The sequence below is a fragment of the Pavona decussata genome, unplaced genomic scaffold (assembly GCF_977016875.1).
Source record: "Pavona decussata unplaced genomic scaffold, jaPavDecu1.1 SCAFFOLD_198, whole genome shotgun sequence".
NCBI classification, from domain to species: Eukaryota; Metazoa; Cnidaria; class Anthozoa; order Scleractinia; family Agariciidae; genus Pavona; species Pavona decussata.
In genome coordinates, this window is record NW_028145606.1 from 1160001 (window position 1) to 1182817 (window position 22817).

At 38.9% G+C, this 22817-nt stretch overlaps 2 protein-coding genes across 3 annotated transcripts in view; one reads left to right on the forward strand and one right to left on the reverse strand.

Moving 5' to 3' along the window:
• Window positions 1-7716, forward strand: part of LOC146461479 (cholinesterase-like) — an 18725-nt gene extending 11009 nt beyond the window's left edge. The window contains exons 5-7 of the mRNA XM_085086921.1: window positions 1-197; window positions 3429-3673; window positions 5069-7716. The exon at window positions 1-197 is cut by the window's left edge and continues 266 nt beyond it. Of these exons, the coding sequence (XP_084943047.1) occupies window positions 1-197; window positions 3429-3673; window positions 5069-5205 (579 nt within the window). The 3' untranslated portion in view covers window positions 5206-7716. The remainder of the gene's footprint in view (window positions 198-3428; window positions 3674-5068) is intronic.
• Window positions 7717-10022: 2306 nt separating this feature from the next.
• On the reverse strand, window positions 10023-18819 carry LOC146461480 (uncharacterized). 2 transcript variants are annotated; one of them, XM_085086922.1, is made up of 3 exons: window positions 18611-18819; window positions 17322-17461; window positions 10023-13268 (listed from the first exon to the last, which is right to left on the reverse strand). In XM_085086922.1, the coding sequence occupies exons 2-3, from the start codon at window positions 17434-17436 to the stop codon at window positions 11869-11871; spliced, it is 1515 nt and encodes a 504-aa protein (XP_084943048.1). In that variant the 5' UTR covers window positions 17437-17461; window positions 18611-18819; the 3' UTR covers window positions 10023-11868. The 2 variants fall into 2 exon arrangements, with proteins under 2 accessions (XP_084943048.1, XP_084943049.1); XM_085086923.1 differs by lacking the exon at window positions 18611-18819 and adding an exon at window positions 17611-17724.
• Between the last annotated feature and the right edge of the window lie 3998 nt (window positions 18820-22817).

Here is a 22817-nt window from a genome sequence, read left to right on the forward strand (position 1 = left end):
TACTGTTTTGATCACTTTGATGTTTCCACCTTGCCGTTCCCTCCGTGGGCTGGGGTTGTTCATGGAGGCGACCTTCCGTATGTATTTGGAGGTCCTTTTGTGAAATATGATAAGAACGCTAACGAGTCTGAACAAAGTGCGGAAATTACTTTCTCAAAGAAGATCATTAGCATGTGGTCTAAGTTCGCCAAGAATGGGTAAGTCTGTTAAGTAGTGTTATAGCCCAGGGTCGGGTTGCTGGAAAGCTGATTAACGCTTATCCACGTTCAAAAGTTAACCTACATGTAGGTTTTCATCTCGCTCATTAAAAGTGGTTTTTGAAAGCTAATTTTAAGCTCATTCTAAAGACATGTCTAAGTCAACACTGAAGGACAAAAAGTTTTGGCAGAACCTTTAATGATTAGTCATTAAACTAGAATTGGCAAAGTTCACCTTAATCCAGGATTAGTTTAATCGAGCTTTAAGCAAGTGGGTCCAGAGTCCGGTTGTTCGAAAGCCGATTAACGCTAATCCCCCATTTAACATTAATCGTGATTTGAGATTTCATCTCGCTCGTAAAAAAAAGTGTTTTTAACATCTAATCCTAAATTAATGGTAAAGAAAAGTCTAAGTCAAAACTAAGGAACAAAAATACTTTGGAAGAATCTTTATAATCAAACTTGAAACAAAATTCACGTTAACCCAGGATTAGCTTAATCGGGCTTTGAACAACTGGGCCCGTACGGCGTGCAAATACAACCAAAAATGATATTCAACACCATTGAACAGTTTTGTTAGGTCCTGTTTACATGGAGGAACCCGATTGATCCCAGAGACGGATCAACCCAGTGTCATTTGTGAAATGCCTTTGGCTTACAAGGGGATGGTTCAAGGGGATAACCCTAGAACTAGGATCATTCAAGATCAACCCATTAATCAAAATAATTTGGTCTGAAATAGGGTCAGGGTTTGGAGAACCGAGTCTCACACACCCCTACCTCAACTTCCCAGGAGTAACCTTACCCCATCCCGGAGGGGACTTATAATCGGATGTATTTTTTGGTTTACAGGTACATGGGCTTATAACCGGGAGGGCTTATGATTGGGGCGGGGGGGGGGGATTATAAGCGGCAGTTTACGGTAACACACGTCGCAAAACTCTTGAATAGAAAAACGAGGCCATACTAACGTAACGGGTAAAGTAAAAATAGGACAGTAGGGACCCTAAGCAGGCACGGCTGTAACGTCACCGGTTGCGTCACTTCAAAGTGTTCACATTACTTGCACGACTTGGCAGTTATTTCAGTTCGTTCAACTGGTGTGCATAATGTGTACGAACTATCCAGTAAAAGAACTGGATGAAACGGCGTTTTAATACAGGGAATGAAATATTCACCGTCAAATGCTCACGTTCTACGCAAAACCTTGCACGAATTTGGTCATTTCACGGTGTTGTTGTGGGCGTGGACGGCTAAGAAATTAACCAAAAAAAAAATTGTATGGCGTGTTCAGGGCCATTGTTTTTCTCATTAAATCCTATTATTTTGTGACAGGTGCTTGAGATGATTTAAATAGGCATGGTTTCCAGTTCAGTTTATATGATGAGCAGTTCGTGAATTTGAATACTGTATATGAGACATATATTTGAAGTAAAAGATCAAATACGAGACAGTGTTTCATCACATATCAAACACCGAGAAGAGAGTTGAAAATACGACGCGTAGCGGAGTATTTTTTGACGAACTTCGAGGTTTTTGATATTGTGATGAAACACTGTGACGAGTGTTTGATATAACTTCTCAAACAAACTGATTTTCAAGGGGAAATTAAGGATGCAAAAACGAGTAAGTTTTTCATCAGATATCCAAACACGTCACGGTGCATGATTTCCTTTGTCGTTGGCGTTTGAATTATTAATCAGTTTGAGAACTGCGGGTAAAAGATTAAATAGAAGAAAGACCCTCGCAGTTAGTAGTTGCGTCTTTCTTCTATTTGATCCTCATCCGCAGTTGAAATATATGTTTCATATATTCCTGTTCATTTATCCATCCTTCACGGGTATATTGCGAACTTACAATATGACCAGCTCCCAATTGGCTTGATAGTTCAGTTGGTAGAGCACTGCACCGGCATCGCAGAGGTCATGGGTTCGAATCCCGTTCAAGCCTGAATTTTTTCCAGGCTTTCTTTTCGCGACTCCTTAAGTTGCGTGCGAACTGCGAGGGTCTTTCTTCTCTGATTTAATTTGATCACCAGTTCTTTTGGCGAATCGGTTTGGTTTCCATATGAGCCACTGTTCACCTGCTCAGCGATCGCAAAGAATGGCAGGGAGCTGTGTTTTCATATGATCGTGAACGTTGGCAAAGAAAATGCCTCTTTTCTTTCTGCAAAGTGGTATTGTCCAAATATAAATTGTCATGAAATTTTGATTACACGTTCACTGAACTGTTGTTTCCATACAGTCTCAGAAACAATTGATCGAAGATGTCGCAGGAGGTTGAACACAGGGAGCGATTGCAGAATACCCAGCCCATTTCGAAGGGCACAAATCTACTGCTCTCGCAGTCCCGCAGTCGATGAGTAGTTTAGTCTAAGCTAGTAGAACTCGTGGTCCTCCGGTAGTCGATGAATACTTTGTACAACTGGCGGTACTTCCGCCCGCCGTCCGGTAGTTGATGAGTAATTTAGTGTAAGTTAGAACACTTGGCAGTCCTGCTGTCCTGCAGTCACGCAATCGCGGGCTAATGGCTTAGCCCGTGCGTATACAGCGCGCTTGTTCCTAAGTTAGTAAAACTGATGGTCCTTCAGTCCTGAAGTTACGCAGTCGAGGCTAATGGCTTAAAGAACGAGGTATATTACTTGGGCAGCGCGCTTGTTCCTAAGTTAGTACAACTAATGGTCCTTCAGTCCTGCAGTCACGCAGTCGCAGACTTATGCAGCGCGCTTGTTCCCAAGTTAGTAAAACTGGCGGTCCTCAGTCACGCAGTCGTGGGCTAATGGCTTAAAAAAGAGCGAGGTATATTGCATGTGTATACGTTTACAGCGCGCTTGTTCCTAAGTTAGTAAAACTTGCGGTCCTGCAGTCACGTAGTCGCGGGCTAATGGCTTAAAGAGTGAGGTATATTGTATGTGTACGTATACAACGCGCTTGTTCCTAAGTTAGTAAAACTGGCGGTCCTTCAGTCCTGCTGTCAGGCAGTCACGATTGGAGGACTGGAGGAACAGTGTGATAGCTTGTCGGCCGGAAATACTGCAATTTAGCGAAATGTTCTTCTATCTTCTGCAATCGTCTGCGATCATTATTACGAGTCATCGTCGCAGTTTGTTTCCATATGATCATAGAATTGTCTGCGATCCTGCAATCAAATGAAAAAAAAAAAAAAACTTTTAGCGTATGTGTGTGTGTATTTAATGACATTGACACTCAACGTTTTTAACTTTTCATGTAGAGAGCCAGCTGATGCAAAGGAATGGCCACCGTACACTCTCAAAGATAAGAAGTACATCTCACTCTCAAGTCCATCGTCATCCATTCAAGAGAATATGCTTCCAGAAAAGATGGCCTTTTGGAATTCATTTGTCCCTACCTTGGCCAAACCCGAACCAACCATGATGCCAGTTCAGCCACCTACGACGCCATTGACACCAGCAACTTTAGCACCGACAGGAGAAAAACAAGCCATTGCTGACAAAGGTGAGATACTGCCTTGTGGGCTGAATCATCACATTCGTGCACCTCGGTATGGCTTGCGTGGAAGGGGGTTAGGGTGTGGATCCATACGAAGACTGAGAACATAACTGACTTTTTTAATTTTTATTTTAATTTATTTATTTATTTATTTTTTTTTTTATTTTAAAGCAGTCTAAAATGCTCAGTATTGAGTGACAGACCTACCCGGTAAATAAATAAATCAATCAATCAATCGATCAATCAATCAATCAATCAGTGTTGTCAAATCGGGGAAAACGCTTCAGTTCTGGTCTTCTTGCCCGTTTCTGGGCCTTCAATTTTATCATTGAATTTCTTGAAACAGACCCGCCACTGTATCATTGTTCTTTGCCGTTTGATGTATGGGCGAAGCACCACGATAAGGTGTGGTATCCAATACGCTTTTTTGCACACTGGTTTTTACGGCTTGCAATTTGAAACAAATTTACTCGAAGACTACAGTTAGTTTTAGGTGAGGTAACTATTGTCATCATTTCATATACTTTACATCATTTCGCTCCTCTTATGGGAAATGGGAACCCGCAATTGACCTTTCTCCCAATGTGTGGCCTCATAGCTCAGTTGGTAGAGCATCGCACCGGTAACGCGGAGGTCACGGGTTCGAATCCCTTTGAAGCCTGAATTTTTTTCAGGCTTCTAATTTCCAATTGCATAAATTGGAAAATTCACTGCGACGATCACTTCTCACTTTCAACCATTGTTATTGTTGTAAAATTTGTTTGTAGTTTTCACTTTTGTTTTATACTGCTACTGCTACTGCTACTACCACTGCTACTGCTACTGCTACTGCTCTTACCACTGCTACTGCTACTGCTCTTACCACTGCTACTGCTACTGCTACTGCTACTGCTACTGCTACTGCTACTGCTACTGCTACTGCTACTGCTACTGCTACTGCTACTACTACTACTACTACTACTACTACTACTACTACTACTACTACTACAACTACAACTACTACTACTACTACTACTGCTGTTGCTGCTACTACTGCTGGCGCTGGTGTTTTCACCGTACTGCGTGTAGGACTACACGAGGATTGACCAGGGCTGTCAAGCCAACAAACACGCAAACACCGTTTCATACCTCAGGGCGCCATGCACCACGCAAGTCTTAAAAATCTTCTTTGTAACTTCAACAGTTACAACGGATTTAAGTAATTCCCCCCCCCCCCCCCCCCCACCATAGGCACTATGTAGATGTAGATATAGATGAGCATTGGCCAAATTACTAACAAACCAATGAACTCCGGCTTGCCGTTTACGACAGATGACACCATATTCCCATGGAAACTACTTACGATAATTTTGTTTTTGTTTTTAGTCATGTGATGTTCACGTGTCTTTCATTTTCTTTCAGGAACCGAGCATGCCTTAATCGGAGTAGTTGTTGTATTTGGAATTTTGCTGCTGGTTCTTTTGGCTGTCATATGGCGCCTCAGACGAAAGTTGGGATATGCTCTCTCTGACCCTGGTCCGACGACCAGGCTAATTTAGTTTCAATATTTGAAGGGCTTAAAGTATAATCGTGGTATGTCAAATTTTTGGCCGATTTTTCGTATGACATACCCTGCTAGCAGAGGTTTCTTTCTGGCAAGTCTTTTAGCATGTACGAAGTCGTTCGCTTCTCTTGTATTTTGCGTAGTCGGCTTGTTTACTTCAGCCGACTACGGGAAATACAAGAGACGCGAATGACTTTGTACATGCTAAAAGACTTGCCAGAAAAAAACCTCTGTTAGCAGGGTATGTCATACTCAAAAGTGCTTAAATTTTTGCATGTCAACCTCAGTTTAATCAGAGAACATCGCTCTATTTTTTCCCATTGGTTTACGCCTATTTCTCGAGAAAAAAACGGATCCAAAATATAAATATCGAGTCAGCGAAAGAAAAGGAAAGAAAGAAGAGGGACAATCGACGAAACATAAAAAGCAACAGAAAAAACCACAGCGATGTTCGTTGATTAAATTGAATTAAATTGGCTACATGCAAAAACTCAGACACTTTTGAACGAAACGAAAAATCGACCTACAGTGGAAGCTCTCTTAACGGACACTCTCGTAAGAGGACAGCTCTACATACGACCGCCTTCACAAAACCCCGTTTGAACTCCCATACAAACTCTGTGTTTACCCATTCCCGTAAGCGGCCGCGGACACTTTCAGTGGTTACGATTTATACTTTTCCTTTGTTTTTAAGCTCCCGTAAGCGGAAACCCGAAACAAAATGCCATTAGCCATTAGCCTCTGTATGAATCTTATTTTATTCAATCAACCTCACATCGCTGTTCGCCACAATGATTTTACAGTGCATTAATTACAGTTATCGCCACAATCGCGGCATTGAATAAGGCAATAAAACAAAAAGTGGTTTAATACAGTGATATTTTTTTACATTCCCAATGTATTGTTAGCTGGGAAAGTTCCCGTAAACGGCCATATATCCCTTACACCTCTAGTGGCCGTTTCCGAGAACAATTCCCGTAAGCGACCAGCTCCAGTTACGGACACCTTATTCGCATCCCGAGGGTGTCCGCTTACGAGAGCTTCTATTGTATTCGGGATAAGATGGTTGTGCTCTCAGCCATCCATTTGTAACAATATAATTTTAACATTGTTTTTGCACTAGTTATTTGTTTGTTGGTTTGTTTTTTTCCCTGGGTGTTATACTGTGGCTCAGACTAAAGCTGAGAAATACTCATCCTTTATATTTTTCTTGTCCAACTCCCGGACTAACGTAGCTCCAAACTTTTAAACAAAAGAGAGATATAGCATCGCGTATACGTGAAACGCGAACGGCAAAAGTGACCAAGTGACCACGATTTTCTCGCCATTTTTCGCGTTTGCCGGTTGCCGGTTGCTGTTTCTTCCGGCGTGAAAACAGGCTATTTCGCGTTTGCGTCTACGTGAGAACTACGTAAGTATTTCTTCCTTTTTTTTCTCATGCATATAAGTAGTTGATTGGTGAAAACAAGTACCCCAATAATTATTCCGGCAAGTCGTACTAGGGCAAATTAAGTTTCATGTTTAAAATCATTCATAACTCACTCCTTACCGCACTTTTCTTCATGAACTCACCACAGTGAGTCTCAAAACAGCTTCATGGAAACTCGCAAAAGCTAAGCACACGCTGAGCTAAAGTCAAAAGGTTCACGCTATTTTACGTGAAACGTGAAACGGCAAGGTAACGTTTGCCGTTTCACGTAAACGCGATGCTAAATCTCTCTAATATCGTTGTAACGTTGTACTTCCACATGTAATGTGATCCCTCACTCTGCTCCTTGTGCGCAGTCTTTGTCTTTAGGCAAAACTCTTAGTCGTAGTCGTAGTCGCACTATAATCTGGAGGTCTCTAATGAGACTGATATATTAGTCAGTGAGTCACACAGGCATACTCGGAAAAAGGAAATCCAAGTGCTGCTATCAGGAATCGAACCTAAGACCTTCCGATTACTAGTTCGGATGCTTTACCACTGAGCTACAGGAGACTCGTGGGAGCTAAGGCCATTAAACTAGGTTCATGGGACAAACATCCAGGGCCGGATTGTTCGAAAGCCGATTAACGCTAATCTACGATTTAAAGTTAAGCGAGGTTTTCATCTCGCTCGTTGAAAATGGTTTTAAAAGCTAATTTCAAACTAAATGTAAAGTAAAGTCTAAGTCAAAACTGAGGACCAAAAACGGTTTGGAAGAATCTTTATTGATTAGTAATTAATTAAACTCGAATCAAAGTTCACGTTAATCCAGGATTAGCTTAATCGGGCTTTGAACAGCTTTACCATTGAGCTACAGGAGACTCGTGGGAGCTAAGGCCATTAAACAAGTTTCATGGGACGAACATCCTGCATACTGCTAGGATTTGAATGTCAATGTGTGGCATATGCGCAATAAAATAAATGTGATGGTATATTTTAAACCTGGTGAATAATTGAGAATGATGTATTGTTCAGTGAATGACACAGGCCTACTCAGAAAAAAAAGAAATCCGGTCTCTAATGGTTTTTCTAAACATGCCATTTAATGTGACTGTCTGTACAATGGAGATAATTTGCGTGTTGAGCAAGTGTCATCTTTTCAAGCTCAGCGTTTTCTTCTTGGAAACATCGCCAAAAAAAATACCGCAATTATTTGTTTCAGTTACTAGGTATCCTTTTGCTTGATATGTCTCTCTGCGTGATATTGTAGAATAATTTTCACGGATGGGTACAATGAAGATGAATTGGAGCTTGAAAAACTTTAGCGTTGGGGGATTTCATGATTGTTCTATATAGCCGCCATCTTGAATTCGCAGTCTTGGATGTCTTGATTTCTCTTATTTAGAGAACCATAAATTGGCTTGAACAAAAAGAAACCCTAACTGGTATTTAAAGGTAGATTATGCTCATTTGAGGATTTAAAAGGTAGAAAATTAAAAGAAAAATGGCTTGTTAAGGGAAAGCCGTTATCTTAAATCCACCAACCTGGATTTCTTAGCATGCGTTCGATTGACCCTAATCTGGAATAGGAATGCATAAGACGTTTGTTAAATTCTTGGAGTACCAAATCGCTCTTAAATTACCATGTGTCAGCCAAAGTTTGCAGAACTGTCTTCCCAAATTTCCTTTATCCCTTTCCTGCCCAAGATTGTCATATGGCACAAGACGCAATAATGAGCTCAGTATTTGGTTAATTTGTGTGAAATTTGCACAACCAAAAGATCTTTGAAAGATCTATAAATTGAAGACATAAAATCATGCCCCCTCTTATATGAGACTTGATTTACCACCCCTCAATGTTTTGGATTTTTTTTCCTTTGTACGTTAAGGGTCCAGTTGATATCTTACAACAAGCAATAGACTGAATGCTGTACATTAAGCTATAGTTTGGGGGGGGGGATACCCAGTATGTACAACGAATAAGAAAATTTTCAATGTTTTTTTTTTCTTTCGTTTTGGACTTTTCTCACTAATATGTGACCTCTTCCATCTCTGTTGGTGTGATTTATAGCACACCCCAGAAAATACCTTTTAAATGGTATATCACATGTGGTCTCCCAGTTCATAGTTAGCGATTTAGAAAAATTCGACATGTCCCTCGGGCAGGAAAGGGTTAAAAGAGAAATCTAACAGCTATTCTGCTTATTCTTATTCCGGAATACGGTTAATCAAATGCAACCTCAATTTCTCCAAAACGAAACAAAAGAGAAGAGCCAAAATGGTACTTAAGGCAATTTATATTGCGATACACTTAAAATTTTAAATTAGAAGGGTAAAAAAAAAATGCCAAAAAATGTGTTCTCACCGCAAACATTAAGTCGCGTAAACAGTTAAATTTTGGGAAACGTCACAAAGTTTGGTGGTGTTCGCTTGAATATTAAAACGGTTATGAATGTTCAAAGTCAGCACGCGTACGGGCAATTAGTGCCCAACCCATACCTACCCTACCCTCACCCCTTTTTGCTTCCCCAAGCTATATAGGGACAAGGCACGATTTATAAATATGTGTGGTACGTAGTGCTGTCGATACTTTAATCGGGCCGATCTTTACCGCGCGCTAGACCCAAACAATCAATCGGCGCGTTGAAATGAACCTTTAAATGGATGGAAGAGTAAAGAGGATTTTCAGGGGTCCCCTAAAAACGGATTAAAATGAAATAAAAATAATTAGAAAAATACAATTACGGTTTTTTTCTTGTAGTTCTTTGCTTTGTTTTGTTTATAACCAGACATGTTCTGACCTCGCTAAACACAACACACCGAACAAGAAAGAACAAGGCACAATACCATGTTAGTGTTTTGGATTGTTTTCATTATTATCGTTAATGAGCATGGATGTTTCTAAAAAAATTTAAATAGTTTCAGATTTAATTTGTCAGGTATTTTGATTCTAGTGGGAAAGATAAATAATTAAACTACACTGCACAACAACGTGAAAAGCGTTTCCTTTTCCAGATAGGGCTAACAAAGTGCTTCAGGCTTTTCTGATATTTCCTGAGAAAATTTATTGCAAAGTTTGAGAAGGGAAACTTTTTCATGAGTCTCACGCGCTTGGACACCGCAAGAGAGCTATTTCGAATTTCGCAAAAGCCTGGTACACCTTGGTGGATTGATGTGTACCAAACATTTTGGCCAAATTTCATTAAAACCTGATAAATCTCGATGCCTTTTTAATTCATTTTGATGGAGTGAATACTCCCAAAAACAGCTAAAATACAAACCCTGAGTTTTTGCCGTCCAAGGTTTGCACAGTGTTCGAACCACATCACAGCAATTGTCAAAGAGGCTATATCGCCGACCAATAAGCAAAAACAAAACTTTGAACTAGTAATGAATACTAGTTACTGTTTATTTCAAGAAGCAAACTTTCCTTAGTTAAGTTAATACAAATTACTCAGAAAGAGTAGACAATTCGCACTATTCAAAGTACGTTACACGAGTGTCAAGCAAGGAAGCAAAGTTAAGATAAAAAGCTCTGTTGCTATTTTAACGTAGATAAATTAGTTTAAAGTTGACTGTTGAAAATAACTGCGCGTTTGCTTTAGGTTTGCTTCACTATGCTCTGTGATTGGTTGACAAAAACCGCCCCACTTAGTTAACGACCAATAAGAAGCAAGACTACAGCCAATCGTAATTTGCACGTTCTTCCCGCGCTTGCCGCCATTATTTACATGTATTCAATTCGAATTCTGATTGGCTCACTACGGCGTTTACATCTGTTGTGATTGGCCATAGAAACCACTTTGGTTTTGGTTTTACGACGCTCAGTTGAAAGCCGCTCAAGAAATCTGTTCTAAAAAAAATCTAATACAAAAGACTTAATGTGGTGGCGCGTTCAGTCGCAAAAAGTCACGTGAGTTAAACAGTGTGACCTCCAAGGCCTCAGAATTTTTCAATGTGGTAACTGATTTCTCAATACTACTTATCTTCTTTCACACTTGGACAAACTGTAAAATTAATTGGTTTAATTTTAACAATGCATAAATTTAGCGGTCACCTATTTCAGCGGCATAACATTTAAAGGGGAAGTATCATGGGGTTTTTGATATCTTTTGTTTAAAATGATGAAATAAGACCTTCAATCAGCTGCCAAATAATTCTAGAATGACGAGAGGAAAGAAATCAACTCAATTCTTGAAAGGAACAACTCGTGATCTGTTCTAGCGCATTTTGGAAACAAAAATGCGAGAACTTGAAAAACATTAGCCTAACATTTTTCAAGTTTCAATCCATGCCGGCCTACTAATTATTATTACTCTGTCTCTAGCCAGAGGCACTAATCGACAGTTTTATTGCACTGGGGTGATAATTTATAACAAACTTGACAATTATTTTTTTGATTCTGCTGAAAAACGAATATTTTTGGGCTTTGAAATGACAGCAAATTTGGTTGATACTTCCCCTTTAAGCAAAATGCTTCAAACGTTGCTTCTTGTGTTCTCAGAGCGTTCCTTGGCCTTTTTAAGCCGTAGTTATGTAAGCTAATACAGTTGAATCTGTTCGGTTTCTTTAACGGAAAATTTAAGTTACAGAACGTTTTGGCGAGCAGAATTAATTGACAAGTTGTTAACTCCACTTGAACATTGACCTTTTTTTGACTTGAAAATGAATCCAGGATGTCGTCGAAACGTAGTCTCTTTTCGCAATTTTTTTCAATTCTTTATCTAAATCCTTACTTATTAATTAAGTTGTTGGCTTAACGCAAATGCTACAAATAGCTGATTAATTTACTCTATTTCCTCTGAAAACGAAAGGAAGTAGTTTTCTTAAGTATTACGAAATTTTGAGCAGACATTTTGCCGAAGAAAAATTAAGTCTTTCTTTAAATCTAAACCCGAGTTTCTTAGGTGACAGGGCGTTCCGAACACATATCCACCGAAATGAACCATTGGGTGTCTGTGTTGTTTGCCTTCTACTTTCACTCAACGGTAAACATGAAAGGTTTTCTTCTTTCTTTTCGTGAATCAAAGTGACGCCGGGCCACTTACTTGCAGATCTGGATCTTTTGAACTGTACCTCATCGAGGACTTAAAGATATTCTAGTAATCTTTTCTCATATACTTAATATTTACATTTTTTCATACAGCAAAAGAATTGGAAAAACAAAAACATTTAACTAACAATGGGTTCTCCTTTAAAGAAGTGAGCCTAGCTTGTAGTTTGCCGATCGTTTCCTTAGCGGACGGCAAATCACAGAAGGCTGATACCATTGGCGTATGGGTGTGATGCTATGTAGTGAGTCTTGAGTGCGTTCTTTTGATAAAACGCTTTGCTGCAAAACTGGCATTGAAACGGCTTCTTCGGCGCATGAGTTCTTTTGTGAGTGTTTAGGGTCGAGGCCAAAGTGAATCCCTTGCCGCAAATCTGACATTTGAACGGTCGTTCGCCTGTGTGACCATAGATGTGAGCCTGCAGGTTGCCTTTTTGATTGAATCCTTTGCCACAGTATTCGCACTGGTACAAACGCATCTCGGAATGGGTTCTCAAGTGGTACGTTAAGTGGGTAAGCTGCTTGAATCCCCGTCCGCACTTATCACACTTGTGGGGCTTCTCTCCCGTGTGCGTGTATCGGTGAATCTTCATGTCGATCTTCTGGTGAAATCCCTTTCCACAGAAGTCACAAACGAATGGCTTGTAGTTAGTATGCGTGCGCATGTGAGTATGCAAGTTAGACGTGCGGTTAAACGCCTTGTTGCACTGCATGCACACATATGGTTTGACGGTTGTATGCGTGAGGCGGTGACGTGTTAGGTTACCCGGCTGTCGGAAGGCGCGGCCGCACTGCTCGCAGATGAAGGGCTTGTCTCCTGTATGAATCCGCTTGTGAGTGGTCAAAGTGTTGGAACGACTGAATGACTTGCCACACACGTCACAAGTGTAGCGGTATTTCTTGCCCGATGAACCACTTGTGCTGAGAGCTTTCTGCGGCAAGACTGCTTCCTCCGTCGTGTTCCCACTGGTCAGTGTGGACTTGAGCTCTTCCTCTGAACTTAACGAAGAAGCTGTTTGGGATCTGAAACTTTGATCCGTCGTGCTTTCGTACTTCACAGTGTCTTGTGCTTGAACAAGCATAGACACTTCCAACTCTGCTCTTCCTGCCTCCTCGCAAAAAACCGCTGAAATAGATTCTTCAGTACCGTTCTTCGCCTTTGGTTGATGGCACTTGGGCTGCATGTTTACATCTTGGTGGGCATTTTTATCCATGAAAAGAGCTTGCCAGTTGTCTCTTTCTGGTGTGGCGATATTTATGCCACCCTCTTCATCGTTAGATTCCACTTTGATTACTGTAGGAAAAAAAGAGTTCGCCATCCCTCTGCGGCCGTCATCATTTAACTTACATGCCAGAAAATTTGTTTCACTGAAGCTTTCCCGACGGCCGATTGAGGAGGAGATATACTGCAGCGGCCGCTCATCGGCTTCTACAATTCTCTGTTTTGATTCGCTGACGCCAAGCTCACGTGGCTTTAGGAAGCTCATTGAGGAATTCGATTCCAAACCTCTCTCTCCGATACATGGTCCTTTGAAAGCACTGAATTTGAGCCCAGTGACATCGTTATTGTTTTCTGGTGAATGCTTCATATGGACTTCCTCTAAAAAATAAAAGGACAAACTCTCTTGTAATTAAGTGATATATACGGTAACAGTCATCAAAATCTGATCTGAAACTGTACAGACGAACTTGGATAGTGGGCAATAATCATTCCTGCGGCTCCGTGTGAGAAGTCTCTTACTTACATGCAAATAAAGGAAAATTGGAAATGAATGTCATCAGTTGATTTAGTTAAAGACGATGCCACCCTTTGCTACTATGCATACGATCTGCGCATGTCATTCAAAGGTATTTTTGCGCGGTTTATGAATATGCAGGAAAAGAAGATCGTAGCAATTTTAATTGAAACCCAAAAAGAAAAATGGGGGTAACCACGCATTTTTCAAAGATAATTATCTTTCAAGTTGGAAAGGATCTAATACATTGTTATGTATGTTAAAGCTTTTTAGAAATATTGTTGATTAATTATCTCTGAAAAAAGAGTTACTCCAATGTTTTTTTTTGTTGTTGTTGTTGTTGTTGTTGCGGGGAGGGGGGGATTTCAATAACATTTGCTTAGATCTTCTTTTCTCGCATAGTCACAAATCGCGAAGAAATACCTTTGAATTAGTAGGCACCGTTCTTAAGGGTATAATTAATTTGAAAACAAAAGATATCAAGAGTAATATCTCCTCCTGTGTTACAAAATAGAAGCAAACAGTTCTGTTTCGTCTCCGGGATGATTCCCTGAAGTCAAAATCTTATATAAGCGATGCTCTTGGCAGTTTTATACACCTGTTTTTTGGGGTTTATAACCCGGACTGTAGTAATGGTATTTTGTTAGCTACCAAACGAAAGGGATAATGTCAGCTGGGGTAGATGCGCAGTAGAATCCGGTTGAGACTAATTTGCATAAAACTCGTTGCGGGATTTTTGCTACCCGCCATTGCAAAAACTTTGAAAACTATCCCAACAAACAGCTTCTGTAATTACTAAAGAAACGTTTGTAAATAAAAAATATCAGCTAACTTCCCGAAGACGAATGCGATTAAAACAGATATAGACAACTTTGCTAAACTCTCCGATAGCATTTGAGAAAGTTGGGCCAACGATTCCAAAGTGCTCCTCATTAACGCGCGCATGCGCTTTAGGAGACATAGTCCCTTTAATTACATCAATGAAAACGACAAACATCGGTGTTTTAAACCTATTCAATGTAAATATCAGTCAACATACGGACTCGCCTGGGTGCATTATTTAGCTGCATGTTCGTAATCAGTAATCAGAGGTTCCCAATGAGGACATTTAAGGTTACCGTATACCTTTAGAGGTGTCTCGCGTCCAAGCGACGTAGCGCGTCCGGTTTAAACTGCAGATACCTAAACCTCTATATAGAGCTGGCTATCAAATTATATCAAGACTTTTGAAATAAAATGAATTGCCGAATTTTTCACGACCTCTAAATGCAACCGTCCGATCGAATCACCTTTTGAAAGCTACAAGTCAAAGCAAATTTTGTTTTTCACTAATTTAATTTGATCCTCATTTTCCGGGCCCAAAGCGCTAAAAAAAGCGTGTCTGCGTTTTGCCATGTTCAATTGCAGTGAAAAGTTACAAATCATTTTCGAAATAGGAATAAAAAAATGTGGAGTGATCGTAAAAAAATCGCGCTCGGAGAAAAAATATTTCGAAAGAAAAGATTTGCAGAAACGTTTTTGTTGTTCAGATGTTAAACTAGCTACTGTCCAAATTTGAAGGCAAAGAAACAACTTCCCTTTGAGTTTTAGCTCTTTAACTATGTTAAAGTGTCCCCTTCAAGTGAAAAAATTAATTCGAGAAATCAGCGCTAAAAATTCGGCAATTCATTTTATTTCAAAATTCTTAATACAGTGTGATAGCCAGCTCTATAAGCCTTAATTTGATATAGGGGTTTATGTATCTACAGTTTAAACCGGACACGCTTTATCGTTTGGACGTGACGTACCTGTGAAGGTATACGGTAACCTTAAGCAAGACCGATACTCTTCTAAATGTTATTTCCTGTATTTTCAAATCGGTTTATGGCGTGTTTTTTGGAAAATTTTTGTTAAGTAACACAGTTTGATCTGCTCTTCCTTTTTAGCTACACATTTAAATCGCAAAATATTTTAGGAAAGATATTTTTATTCTCCGAATATAATTCGAATTTCGGAGCTGCTGTTGGCTTTCCGAAAATTCCAGCCGAACTTATTTCACGGTTTTAAAGAACACGTTTGCCCCATTGAAAACGAAGAGGATTACTTTTTTAGTTTTACCATAGTTAGTAACTATGGTAATTTCACTAAATTAAACGCCAATCATTCTTCACAATTTAACTCGAATTTCCTAAATCTTCTCGAACAGCGTTCAGTGGACTCATTCGGCTGTGCTTCTCGTTTAGAATCTGCAATCCTCTCACGGACTTTAATCTTAAGCTTGCGCCGTAAGAGCTAGTTTATCAAGCTTTCTCGGAGGTATATCGTTTCTTTCACCGTAAAGGTTTATAAATGAGAAGCTCAGTAGCAATGTCGGCCGACCCACAAAACTGCAAATTACCTTTGGTAAATTAACGAGAAAATTGCGTTTAGTGTGTTCCATAGCCAAAGGAACATTTGAAGAAATTAAACATTTTTTTTTTCGGTAGAGGGGGTGGATTTTTGTTGCATTTTCAAGCATAATAGGAAAGAAATATTATGATGTGATAGTAATATGATAGTATGCCTGTCCCTCTGATTGAAAAAACAAAACAAAACTAATCTATCATTTATTTACCAGGTAAAATTCATGACAACTCATTTCTTTCACATTTACCAATTATCGACATGAATTGAAATCCTGATGCAGAATGTTTGTCACATGAATGTAGCTGGTCTACAGCTCCCACGAGTCTCCTGTAGCTAAGTGGTAGAGCATCCGAACTAGTAATCAAAAGGTCTTAGGTTCGACTCCTGTTTTTTTCTTTTTCCGAGTATGCCTGTGTCACTGATTGAACAATAGCTTTACAGTATATGATTTATTTACCAGTCTAAAAACATAAGATCACATTTCTTTCACATTCTGATCAATGTTTGTTATACGTAGGTCAAAAAACAAAAATAAAAAATAAAATCCTTTTAAGCCACACAAAAATTATTTCATCCTTGTCTTCTCTTGTTCTTGACAAGAATTTTTATAAATATCCTTGACAATTTTGCTGTGATGACCTGCCGATTAACTATAAAATGTACCGGTTTACAGAAGTTAAAAATGGTTTCTTTTTAAGGATACTGTTACGAATATTTTTTGGACAGGTGAGGCTGGTTTCACCGCCTTAAAATAAAAATGATTCAGTTGCATAATTTTTCCGCCATACTTGATGTATACATAGGAGAAAAATAAAGTGGTACCATAATATTTATTTTCGTTTGCGATTTTCCCGTAAAATCCTGCCTTTTTGGTTCTGAAAAGAACTTCAATCTCAATATGGCCGAATTTAGGTTAATGTAACTGTACGTAAGAGGTGTTTGAACTCCGCTTGGGATCCTTCAATTATATACAAGATCAACTCTGATAATCTAATGGAAATGTCGCCTGCAAACGTAACGTACGCGCGTCCTTTTACAATTAAAGGGATTTTTATCCTTTGATAAGATTTTGATTTTAAGCCACTTTCAGTTAACCTGCCGTACATTGTAATGGCTGACAGTCATGACTTTTTCGTTGCAGTAACAGTTCTTGTAAGATCGACTTGCGTTTAATGTTAACTAACGTTTACCCATAATAAATCCTTTTTTTTTTTTTTTCAATTTTATCGTTGATAATCCACCTCATTTCATCACAAACTTAACCGTCTTAACTCATTTGTTCTACTGTACGTGTTGTTCGGTTGAAATAAAATTCTGTGCTTAGCAAAAGAGAAACAAAAAAACTGAGAACATGAATCTTTCATATGATAAAAATGCATGTACTTTTGAATTTGAAAAATTCTGTTTTTATCTCTCTTTTTTTTTGTTTTTGTTTCTATCAACATTAAGTTAAAATCAGAGATAGCAAGGCGAGAGCTTTTCAAAAGAAGGATAAGTTCACACATATCTTAATTCATACAATCTGTATTTACCTTTAAAACTGTGTGGCGAAGATTTAATATCACTGGCCAGGCTTTCGTTTCTTCTGCTTTCAACTTCGAATGCATTCTGCGGTCGCTTTTTCTTAATAAGAAACGCTCTCGGCATCTTGATCTGCGGCTGTCTTCTTGAGCTGTAAAAGAGCAAAGTAAAAACTAATTAAGTGCCTAAAATCAACGTGGCCTATTTGAGCAATGGCTGAGGTTGTACTTAGGTAAATTGGCCGAGAGATCAGTTCCTCGGAGAGAGTGTTCTTCTCCGTGGTTAAATTGAAATTCTTACCTACTTCAACGCTTGCTCTGCACTAACTTTTGAAAAACGCAAGTGTTTTTGTCTACCGTATACGAAACCTTTGAAATACTTCCTTGCCTTGCTTTGATCACATCGAAGTTATAGAGGGCTATAAAGGCGATTGGACCTGTTTTAGTCAAAGCTCTATTTATTTAGTCCAGCTGGCTTGACAAGACTTTCTCAAACACGATGATTGGTGGACAAAGTTAAACACATTTCCTTCAAATTGTAGACAATAAAGAAACCTCTTTTATTACAGAAGAACTCGTTAATTCATGTAACTTATTGCAAAGTTATCCTTAATTAACAATTTTCTTTCATTACGACAATCGGTCGAGACAATTTATAATTATTACTTTTCCTTAAAAAGGGAAGAACATTTTTCTCGCTTATGATACGGTTACTTGGCAATACAAGGAGATTAGCGAACGCCCAATACAACGTCTTTATAAATTTTGGCTCTCATTGCTAATCTGAAACCCAAGATATTTGCTTCTCCGTTTTTTTGAAACGAAAATGATGTTCGCCTTGCACGTTTCCTTTCATCAAACTTCTTTGAAAAAAAATATTGTATTAACCGAGTCGCGAAGGCGCCCTAGAAAATATGGCACTTCCACTTTAGCTAATTTTACGCTTCAAATTAAAAAATATATATATGTGGAGAATCAACAGTTTCCCTACCGTAGAACTTCGAGGAATAGCTTGTTTAACTTTGTTTGATTTTCCGAAATCAAAACTGAATTTATAAGTCATAAAGAGTCGCTATTAAGACTAACGAACGTCATTTGCAATTAAGTTAAATCGATGCGCTATGTAGAGGCGATATGATGTTATCGGAAGTCTTGCTACAACAAAGAGCGGAACAGTTTGCGAAGGTGATTTAGACATTACTTGTGAAAACACCAAAATTTACGTTTTTACCTGAAAAGAAATTTTCGAAAGCGCACAACGTTAGGACCTTGTTTTCGAAACACTCTCTCTATATACTTACCGCACGAACGGTCGTTAGATAAGTTGGTAGTCCGATTAACGATCTGTATGCACGGCAGGCTTCCAAGAACATCAAGTATACGACCGGGAATTGTCTTTCTTAGGTTACATGAAAATTATACATGCAAAAGAGTCCTGTGTTTGTTCAGCTTGGGCGAAATTCAAATCGTGATGTTGTCACCGCGCTGTGAAGCCAAAAACTGATAACGAGTTAGGTGCTCCTGTGAGCAGAAGCTAAAATGACTAACTTGATACGACTCAGACAGGGCGGATTTACAATGAACGAGCGACGAATTAAAATACCCCATGAAAGACGATTTAATATGTAACATTTATTTATGCAGGTTCTGTTTGGCATTTGTAACTAGCAGCTTTTTAAAAGAAGGTCCAAAACGGATGAGAAAAATAGTAATACTTAAAGTGTGATCTCAAGTTACAATTTCTATTTTACTGAACCAACTTCGGACTTTTAAGATGGTGCATGTTCGCCTTAAGTTTAACTTTTTAATTTAAATGAATTTATTCAAGCTGCAGTACTTTGCAATGGTGCTGTTTTATAGCATGCTCTACAAGATTTTTTAACCAGTTTAATTTGGGATAAAATCGGTTCATATCTGTGAGTTTGTTTATGATGCTGTAAAAGGTGGTTCTTTGTTATGATTTCGCCTAATCAGGAGAAATTCATGCAAATAGAGGTATTTAGCTGTATTTTGTTATTATGAAACTGTAAATAATTCTTCCCCAAGTGGTTTCGTCTCTTGTGTCTGTGAGTGAAATTCCTAACTACTTTTACCATTCAAAGGAACGGCGTTATTGGCGGAATCCTAGGACCACAGTGAAAATATCATTCTCAAAAGTCAGAGGTCGCTTGACAGACATCTTGTTTTGTATGTTGTATTCGATATTTTGAACAAAGAACTAATTTGCTCCTTATTGAGCCATTCTTATTTGTAATTGTTGCCTCTGAAGAAGACAAAGAAGCTAGACGAACGGGCGACCGTGCGATAAATCCACATAAATCTATTCTCTTTTACCTTGCTTCTCTTCCGCTTAGCACAGTAATATGGATCATGCCTCAGGCATTTCTTTAATTCCGCTTTTCTTGCTATCGCTCAGTTAAAACAAAGAGCTTGAATAAAAGGAAAAACGTTGTTTTAAGTGGGTCGTATTCCAGTCAAAAAAAAAATGTCGATTGAACTTACAACGCGTGCACAGCTGCAACAGCAAGGCGATTTTTAAAAGTTTAAACATTGTGAGAAGTGTATTAACATTTCTAATAATACACTGAAATACGTATACAGTAAAATATAAACATATGATGCACAGAGAAATACAAAAGAACCAGAAAGAACATTTATAACTCATACAAAGAGTACTAACGGATAAACGAAATAGCTTGCCTGTGCAATATTTTAAAGTATCATTTTTCAATAAGAAATTTTCTCAGTGGGCATCGTCAAGAATATTGTACGGTAAACTGAGCAGGTTTATTTATGAAAAATGATCGCCCGCGAGATTACGCTGGTGTTTGGACATTTTCTGTCAATATGCTTAGAAATCAAATAGAAGAAAGATCCTCGCAGTTACTACGCAACTTAAGCAGTTGCGAAAAGAAAGCCTGAAAAAAATTCAGGCTTGAACGGGATTCGAACATTCAGGCTTGGACGGGATTCGACCTGGTTATGGGTTTGAATCCCGTTCAAGCATGAATTTTTTTAAGGCTTTCTTTTCGCAACTGCTTAAGTCGCGTAGTAACTGCGAGGATCTTTCTTCTATTTGATCTTTCATCCGCGCAGTTCAAAATATATGTTTCATATAATTACATTTATGCTTAGAAATCTTAGAAATCCACATAAAAGGGAAAAGGCGTTTGAATTAGTTGTTAGTTACAATGCAAAACAAAAATATATATATACGACTGCTTCGAGAATGAATTTCCTTTCTTAGCTCGTATAGCTGTATTCAACTCGAAATTGCGTATCTCGAGCACCTCGCTACTGACTGCATAATTTTGTTTGTACCGAACAAAATATTGCTTTGTTACAAACGTTTTGTTCATAGACCGCCATCGATCGACTGGTGTCCGAAACCCTAAAAACTCCACTATCGGAAGATCGCCGAAGACTGGCGACAACTTTCCAAGTTTTTTCTCATAATCTTGCCGGTAGAGCTTTTCAAGAAGGTTGTTCGAGCGTTTCCAACCATTTCTGTGAATTTTCAAACAATACTATGGTAATGCAATACCATGATTAAGGAGGAAACGACAAAGAATTGGACCTGTGGCTAGCTACCACTGATTGATCAAACTGGATCATTGTATAAAGCAATTCCAGGGTTTTGTTTGTCCTGAGCAGCTACGGCATATGAGCCATAATACCATGCCGAGAAATAGCGACTATTAAGTTGTTTTCTGGTTGTTCTTTCAAAGCCAAATAAGCAAGGTCTAACAATATTTCTTCAGTGTTTTTAGTCTAATAAAACAATTATTCCACTCACGCTTGTTGGATATGCGATGATTATAGCCAACTCGGTGCTACGCGTCTCGTTGGCTATCTATCATCTCATATCCAAAGCGTGCTCGTGGAATAATTGTTAATTATACCATACCCGAGAACTTGGGCCATTAAATCGTCTTCTGGTTATTCTTTGAAAACGAAATCAGCAAGATCAAGCTATATTCGTGTTATTTTCCCTAATAAACCAATTATTACACTCGCGTATGTTAGACATTGGACGGTTATAGCCAGCTCGGCGCTACGGGCTTTGCTGGCGATCCCATCATCCATCACGCGCTCCTGGCACGGTTGTTAAATATATAACGGCTTTTTGACATTCTGATCCGCTGTGTTCTTTATAGCGTGGTTTAATGATATGCAAGGTCGCAAACATTGCAGTTTGTTGACGAAATCCTAGCGTGCGACCGTTCAATAAGAGCCAAGCATACCCTTTTCTTCAGTACGCATGTTGTTTATCGTATACCCTTTACAAGGCGCTTAAAACGTTTGACGATGTGGAACTTACCTTGACGATTCAAATAAAATTAGCTGCGAAGTATTTTATCCATGAGGTGTTTGTGTTTCAAAACTGAGTTCGCAAAAGAGAATTTTTGAACGATTTTATAGTTGACGAAGCGATGCTGCATGCAGATTATTAGTTATGGCCGAGAGTTTTTAGGGAGACAATCTTTAAAAATTCTAGCTGGTGGCCATTTTCTGCATAGTTCAGTTAAAACTTGACCAATTTCTCAGCTTTTTGTTGAGTTTTTCTAAAAGCTTTTCTTGACTATCAATCAAGGAAAAAAAACACGGCATCTCTCAGGTGACGGACGGTAAATCTAGATTATCAAGGCAGGCCAAAAAATGTTAAATTTGTCAGTTCTAAGACTCGGCCGTGCTACAACCATGGACTTATTCTAACACCCCTTTAACTATTTGGACAGTTAGTTCAGTTCGATTCAGTGTAGTCATATCACCTAAACAACGAAACTGAAACAATCACAGCATGACCGTTTATGAATAGATATTTTTTGGTAGATTCCAACGTGAAATAACCGAGTTCTGTGAACATATTCATCGAGGTAATTTTTGAACGAGATGCTTTTGGACTAAACAGGTAATTAAAATTTAGACTCAGCCAAGCTTAACTGCAAGTTTTTTTTGTTCTTAGAAGCGTGACAGAGAAACAAAAATGATTTACTTACATTTTTACTTAGTAGACGAGTTTTTATCGTAATAATTTTGAACTAAACAGCTTATATACGTCGTTAGAATTTCACTGACATCCAAGTCCTGCTGTCGCAAGTCATTGCAAATTTGTGCAACGCCCTTCTGTGTTCATCGTAGATGTTGTTAGAGTTGTAAAAAGACAGGCATTTGGTAAAAAGTGATATCAGCGCAGTCCGGCTGGCCACAAACCAAATAAAAAAATACCGACAAAATATTCCAACTTTTGTTTGGGGGGAAAACAGTGAAAAACGTGAGACAATATTCTGGCGAGTTTGAATTTGATCAAAGCGCCGTGAAGCAAGCCACTACTGACAATTCGCCGTGACAAAAAAGCGCGGCTAAACAGAAGCGCAAATGAACACAAGTCTCTAGTTTCTTCCGGCGACTTGTCAGTGATTCTAGCCGTTTGACCTGTGCTTTATCTACGAAACAGATCAAATTTAAGTTGTTTGTAAACATCTGTCTTTATACTCTGATCTCATT